The sequence below is a fragment of the Arachis hypogaea genome, chromosome 17, assembly GCF_003086295.3.
Source record: "Arachis hypogaea cultivar Tifrunner chromosome 17, arahy.Tifrunner.gnm2.J5K5, whole genome shotgun sequence".
In the NCBI taxonomy this organism is placed as follows: domain Eukaryota; kingdom Viridiplantae; phylum Streptophyta; class Magnoliopsida; order Fabales; family Fabaceae; genus Arachis; species Arachis hypogaea.
The window spans coordinates 13,668,727-13,676,751 of NC_092052.1; the positions used below are offsets into that span (position 1 = coordinate 13,668,727).

At 33.5% G+C, this 8,025-nt stretch overlaps 1 protein-coding gene across 1 annotated transcript; it reads left to right on the forward strand.

The window, feature by feature from the left end:
• Window positions 1-2,607: 2,607 nt before the first annotated feature.
• On the forward strand, window positions 2,608-5,447 carry LOC140180494 (protein ALP1-like). The gene is made up of 5 exons (XM_072221704.1): window positions 2,608-2,734; window positions 2,841-2,893; window positions 4,502-4,552; window positions 4,643-4,868; window positions 4,966-5,447. Exons 1-5 carry the CDS (start codon window positions 2,608-2,610, stop codon window positions 5,445-5,447), a joined length of 939 nt encoding a protein of 312 aa, XP_072077805.1.
• Window positions 5,448-8,025: the final 2,578 nt, after the last annotated feature.

The following is an 8,025-nucleotide window of genomic DNA, read 5'->3' on the forward strand; positions in this document are numbered from 1 at the left end:
TACTATTAAATAAATATTCAAATATTCTTACCAGGCTTAAGTTTAGATGCAGCTCGAATAGCTTCGAGTCTATCAAAGCTTTCCTTCTGATCTCTATATAAATGTATTTCTTTCATTGCCTCAACTGAATCCAAATTGTTACACTTGCAATACAAGGTAATAAGATCAAGTAAACACGCATAACATTAGGTGCTTTTTTTTATCATTTTCATTAAAAAAGAATGCAGGATTCAGGAAGTAAGTTGCCGCATGAAGATCTTTCTTCAAATGCTTGTCCCATCTTGAGTTAATAATATCTGTATACGGATGATATGCAATCTTGTTTTGCTTAAACATCTCTTTAATTGCATCTTTTGCCCTTAGAATTTCTTCATAAACATATCCCAAAGATGGTTTATCATCAGCATCAATAAGCCTCATCAATTTAATCAAATGGCCCACAAGTTTATGTGCAGTAAAGCAATCATCTTAGAATTTGCTATCCAAAATAATAGCACTCACAGTTGTACCATTAACACTCCTATCTAATTTGTGACCAGTAAAAAATGAATCTACAATCAATGCTTGCAAATCTGCTCTACGATCAAAGATGCTCTTTAATGTGATAAATACAGTTGCAAAATGAGTTGCACCAGGAGATACAATTTCTTTCTAATTAGGTCTTTTTCTAAGCCAAGATAAGAAAATCATATGGTTGTACCAAATACTATGATCTTTAAAGCACGTGATGCAAGGTTAGAAATATGCACCATGCTACTTATATCTTTTAAAATAAGATTAAGGCAATGAGTAGCACATGGTGACTAATAGATGTTATCATATTTCTTATTGATAAGCCTACCAGTAACAGCATAATTGGCCGCATTGTCAGTCATAACATGCACAATATCATTAGGGCCAATCCATTCAATCACCTCAGCAAACAAGTTACATAATATTGAAGCATTTTTTACCATACTTGAAGCATCTACAAATTTTACAAAGCACAAACCTTTAGAACAATACACCAGGAAATTAATTAAAGTTCTTTGTCTTTAATCTGTCCAACCATCATCCATGAGGTATCCATGAGGGTACATCCAATTTTTCTCCATACACTCCTATAACTATCAACTAGCATTTGACATTCTCTTTTAAGATCAACCAACAAGTGAATCCTTAACTTATCATAAGAAAGACCCTTGTAACCAGGTCCAATACCAACAACACCATATAGCATATCTTGAAAAAAATGGCGATATAACTGCATTAAATGGAATTTTACAGTCCAAAAACCCTTTTAAGACTTGGTTGAGCTCTTGGAGTTGTTCTTGGTGCAAACATAGGAGGAATGACTTTGACTTTCTTTTTTCGATCGCCTCCAACCACTTGCTGACTCGAAGTACGCTGCTGTTCTTCTTGAGCTATTGCTTCATCAATTGCATCCTCTACCTCATCACCACCCTCTTCATCAGAACTTACTTTTCTTTTGTTTTTGTTGATATGAATTTCTTTCAATAAGTTTTTCATCTGTTTTTCCACATCATATGGAACTTTAGGATACTTTTTCACATCTCCAGTAATCTTTGCTAGATGTTTCTTCATCCTGTGAATTTTGCCTCCATTAAAAACTTGTAGACAAAATAAACATTGATATTGTGGTTTTCCGTTCACAATTTGTAAAGAAACATATTTCCAAGCTAAATTTGTTTTTTCCCGTAAATTAGAAGAATCTTGTGACTGACTATCGTTAGAATTGGGAGGATTAGGATTATCAGCAACATTTGAAAGAAGAGAATTAACAGACAAATTATTATTCACATATGCATTGTTATCAGTAATTGTTTCTTGATTAATACTATCATCCATAACTAAAATTAATAAATCATTCAATAAATTAAAAACAGCAGCAGCATTCAGCAACAAACATTTAAAGGGTGACACTAAATTAATCATCAACAACACCATATCTAAACTCAACAATCACCATTCAGCAATTATAAAACATTGAATACAGCAGTACATTATAAAACACTAAAACAACAACACCAGTATATTATCGAACAACAACACCAGTACATTAGAAACACCATTTAGCAAGGCAGTGATGACACTATATTAAACACTGAATTAAATTTCAGAAATTAAACAGAGCATTAGCAAGGTAGAAGAAGAACATTAGCAACATTATTTGAGCAATATTCAATAAGGCAGTGATGACACTAAATTAAACACTGAATTAAATTTCAGAAATTAAACAGAGCATTAGCAAGGCAGAAATTAAACAAAGCATTAACAAGGCAGAAGAAGAAGAACATTAGCAACATTATTTGAGCAACAATTTCAGAAATTAAAAGGAAGAAGAAGAACCAAGCATTTAGTAACTAGAGCCATCAGTAACCATAGCAAAATTAAAAAGAAGAAGCAAAGCATGGCCACTGACCTTCAACAGAGACACGGACGGCAACCGGCAAGAGACGAGATGACGGCGACAGGTGAGACGACGACAAACGGCGAGCTGCTCCAACCTCCAAGCCACGAACAAAGAAACCAGTGGATGACGTGCCGAGCTACCTGGGTTTCGGACTTGGGGAAAAGAAAGAAGTGAAGGCATCGAGAACGGAAAACATGGGGATGGCGGCGGCAAGGAACCTGACGAAGAAGCGACTAAGGTTTTGCTTCAAAGCAGTTTTCACGAATGATGGGGGAAGGAGGGGGTTCATGAATGGGCAAATGGCTTCAGCTTGCACATTTGGTTTTTCTTTTTCTTTTTTTTGTTAACGCTAAACGGTGTCATTTTCGTAGAACCAGCCGGTTCAACGATTTCCAAACGATTCTCTAATATCAGTGGTTATTGACAGCGAATTGGACCGTTTTCATTGCTGGTTTCCGGTTGAGCCAGTTCAACCTGCCGGTTCGGTCCAATTTTCATAACCATGGTTACAAAACAATACTTAATATCAATATTTGTTGATCAAAATTTTTTTGTCATAAGTCTCCTAGGCTGCATTTGTTTTTGGAGACAGTACACAGAGACATGGACATTAATGTTTAAAACATGTTTGGTAGCAGAGACATAGACACTGGACACATTGACTCTGGAACAGTTTTATTTTATTTTTGTGTCCACTCTTTTATGAAGGACAAAGATAGACACGGGATTTAACAAAGTGGACACGGATTTTTTAATGAAAATTCTTTCCTATTTTATCCCTACATATTATTATTATTCCATTGTTACCCTTTTTTAAATCATATCATAAGCCCTAATTTGATGTGTTGTGTAGCAGAGTTCTCCTCCGAGGTAATCTTCCCTATACTCTATGTTTCATCTCTCCTTCTTCCTTCTCAATTCGGATTCTTTTTTCGTTTTACTTCCAAGGTCTAGCTCTCTGTCTCCTCTCTTTCTCTTCTTGCTCTTTGTCCCTTTCTTCTTCTTCTTCTTCTTATTTCTCTTCTTTCTCTGGTGTTCTGTTGTTTAGTACGACATCTTCTTATTCTTCTTTCTTTTTCTTTGTTTCTTTTTCTTCTTCTTTACTGCTTCTCCTCTTCATTTTTTTGTTCAACTAATTTAACTACAACATTTCATAAGCAAATTATTTATTAGAGCTTATCACAACTTTTGGAATTCATGCGTTTTTCTCTTTCTCAGTCACGCAGGTATAACTCTGCCCTTCGTCTCCTTGCTTCTTATTTTCGTTTGTATTTATTTTTTTACTTTAAATTATTGTGTTCTTCTGGCTTCTTTTATTTTTATTTGTTTATATTGTTTGTGATTTGAAAATGTAAAAATTGAGTATGGACATGAGAAATTGTCTTTCTGGTGTCAAATTTTTTAATTTATACAATGATGTTGTGAATGAATAATTGAACATATTTTGTACTGAATGGAATAATGAATGGAAAAAATTATATTGAACTCTTCTTATTTGTTTGAATGCAAAAATAAAATAATTAGTTGGTTATGTTGTTATTTTTATTGTTGTTGATTATTTTTAGTATTTATGTTATTTTATAATAAATTATGATTTATATTTTTTATCTCTTGTTAGGGAAGAATGGAACCATTGGACCGATCTGATCAATTTAGGTAATTTTTTTTTATTTAGATTGAACTTGAGACAGCTACAATATTAGTTTTGATGTTTGCATTTTTTATTTGAGAAATAGGAGAAGGAGACATTTGTTGATTAGGAATAGAGAAATTAATACTAGTCCCTTAAGACGGAATGTGTTAAGCCGCATCATAGGAGGAGGCGATACGAATTGTATTTGGGAATTAAGGATGAGTGTAGATGCAATAGGAAAATTATGTGAGTTACTTAAAGTTCAGGGTGGATTAAGCGATGAATGTCATGTAAATATACCTGAGCAAGTGATTATATTTTTAATAATTTTAGCTCATCATAAAAAGAATCGCACACTCCAAGTTATATTTTATAGGTCAGGAGAAACAATAAGTAAGTATTTTAATAAAGTGTTGTCGTTGGTAATACATGTCCAAAGCCTGTTGTTTGCAAAGGTTGTTCCTATTTCAGATGACTGCATAGATCCCCGATGGAAATGGTTCAAGGTACGTCTAATGAAGAAATGTGGTTGTGGTTTTATATTATATATGGTATGGTATAGAGATAGTTTTAACACTTTAATTTATTTGGTTTAGAATTGTCTAGGAGCATTAGATGGAACATATATAGATGTGACTGTCCCTGAAGAAGATAAATCAAGATACATAACAAGAAAGGGTAAAATATCAACCAACGTCCTAGGCGTATGCAATCGAGATATGAATTTTGTGTACGTACTTAGTGGATGGGAAGGATCAGCATCAGATTCAAGAGTCCTTAGAGATGCAATTTCACGTCGTAATAGCCTCAAGATACCAATTGGTATGTAATAGTTAAATTTTAGGTAACAAAAACACTTCAAAACTTTTAAGTCATACAATTTTCTTAATCCTCATAATGTGTCTCTTTTAATTTATAGAGAATTATTATTTAGTGGATGCTGGTTATACTAATTGCAAAGGGTTTCTAGCACCATATAGACATATTCGATACCACGTACAAGAATGGGCCTATGGTAGAAATGTGCCTAGAAACTTTCGAGAATATTTTAACAAGAAGCACTCTTCAGCTAGGAACATTATTGAGCGTTGTTTTGGTTTACTGAAAAAGAGATGGGGAATTTTGAGGAGTCCTTGTTTCTACCAAATCAAGACACAAAATAGAATAATTATTACTTGTTGTTTATTACAAAATTTTATTCGGCTTAATATGGACTCCGATCCTGAGGAGGACATATTACTTGAGAATGAGCAAGTGCTTATTGGAGAGGAGCATGGTGATAACCAAGATGGCGACGATGAAATGATTGACAGTGTAGAGGGCAGCAACGAATGGACTGTTTGGCGAGACAACTTAGCACATGAAATGTACAATGAGTGGATGCATAGCCGAATCAATTAGTTGATTTATTTGTTATATGTGTATTTTATTTGAATTATTATGATAATTTGTTGTGTTGGATTTTGTATTGTATGGATACATTATAAAAATAATGTCATGATATGCTTATGATATGCTTCTGTGTTGGATTTTATGTTGTATTGATACATTATATGTGTATTTTATTTGAATTATTATGTGTATTTTATTTAAATATATTGTATTGATACATTATAAAGATAATGGAATGATATGCTTAGGATGTTCAATTGAATTTTGATTGAGTTAATCTAGATTGTAAGGACAAATGGATAGACATGTCTGGACTGATGAAGAGACAGAGGTATTTGTTGGTTTTATGGAGGAGCTTGTCATTGATGGAAGAATAGTTGATGCAAGTCAATTTTGGCCTTGATCTTTTGAGAAACTTGCTGCAAAAATGAATGGGAGGTTTCCAGGTAGTGGCTTTCAAATAAGTCATTGCAAAAACAAGGTTAAGAGGTTGAAAGAAAAATATCAATTTGCTGCTAACATGGCAGCCTGTAGCGGTTTTGGATGGGATGATGTGAAGCAATGTGTGGTTGTGGACAACAAAGAGATCCTAGCTGCGTATATGAAGGTTGGTTTACAAGTTTGATTTTGTTGAATTAATTTTATTCTACTTGATAGTCTGTCCTTCTTTGTTGATCTTTTATTTTTTTTTATTTTTTCTAGAAACAAGGAGTAAGGTTATATGCTCTAGGAAAGCCTTTTCCCCTTTATACACGCCTGGAAAAAATATTTTGTAAAGAAAGAGCAAAATGGGGAAGTTGCTGTATGCGGCAATGATGCTGAAGAAGAAGTGCAAAAGAATGGGTATGAAGAAATGGACGAAGAAGATATGGATATCTTTAACTCAAACCATGATTGCAATGAATCTCTACTCCAACAATCAAATTTTGTGGCTTCATCTTCTGGGAAGAAACAAGGAAAGAAGCTTTCCTCATTTAAAGCGGCAAAGGATACCAAGATGATAAAGGAGTTAACTGACACGCTGAAATATGTGTTCAATCAACAGGAAAAGCGTTTGGATGCTTTTGCCTAAGCTATGGTAAACACTCGTGAGAAAAAAAAAGGCTGGTGATATACTTAGCGAACTTGGATTCACTGATGATGAAGTTATTTCTATTGCACTCAAGTTCTCCACAAATCCTCAACTGGAAAAATGTTTTGGTCATTGGGAAATAGTCAGAAAGCCAGATTTATTAGAGCTATATTGCATACTTAGAATTAGAGTTAATCTCTTTTAGAATTATCATTTTGTGCAGATTTAGGTTCAAACATGCATAATTTTGAATGCAAGATTTTGTTGATGTTAGTGCATAATTAGTTTTAAGTATTGGTTTTAATTATGTTAACATAGAAACTTGTTCAAAATGGGTGCTTAACTAATTTTGGTTTTTTCTTCAATTTGCATATGTTTCTTTTGTTTATGTTCAATTAGAAATTTTAATCAACTGTGCAGAATATAATTTTATTTATGTTAAGCATGTGCAAAAGTACTCACTAGAAATGATAAAATGACAATAATAAAATCACATGATATGACGCACACAGAAATATCTAGCTCTCTCGTGTACACACTCAAATCTAAGGTTTCATCCTAAATTTACAGTTGCAAGCCTTGATGCTATGAGCCTATGAGATTATTAGATGACAAGCTATCCACCAGCAATTGGCATTCCCCCAAGACCTTTCTTCATAACCTTCATGCTACTGCTTTTCTTTTCTTTTCCCTTAGCTCATTTTCTTTTAGGAATTTTCTTTCTTCACCTTAAGCTATCAGCGCCTTCACCTTGGTAGAATTCTGGCAGGAAGATCAACCAGTGTTAGATTAAAAACTGCCAAAATCATCAAATTAAATGGATGGCACGAATCTTTCAAACTTGAAAATATGTGAAGGATGCATGTTAATGTTGCAGCTGAAAAGAAAATGATTGCTACTAAATATGTTATATAAATCTTGTGTCACCATGAGGAGAGTAGATACTAAGATGGATAGGAACAGAATGGACAATAATATGAGGCCACCTGAAATGGAATTCCCTCCGGCCCTTCGCGATATATTTCACGAAACTCTTCATTATCCTGTTTTATCTGTTTAAAGAAGTAAAATTACAATAATGCAAAGTACTGATTTCAAGTTCTAGATCTAAAAGAATGGATAATAAAAATAAAGCATAGTTGTAGTGTAGATAGCATACTTTCCAATCAGTGCGTGATGGTGTACTTGTACTAGACCCTTCACTATATTCAGAAACACTCCTCAACTATAATACTAATAAACATTCAATCATTACAAAGCAAATAGGGCTAAGGAATTTAATGAAACCATGAAATGCAGCTAGCAGAATTTAATGAAACCACCACGTGAGTAAAACCAAACTCACATAAATTTCATGATAAGCTCAATTCATATAGTCAAGTACTAATAATAGTATCCAGGTAGTAAATTTTGATCAAAATTTAATATTGCATCTACATGAAACTTTGCTCAATTTGGCTTTGAATGACAAAAAAAGACTGGAATTTGCAGAAGCTGAATCAATGCAAGAATTAA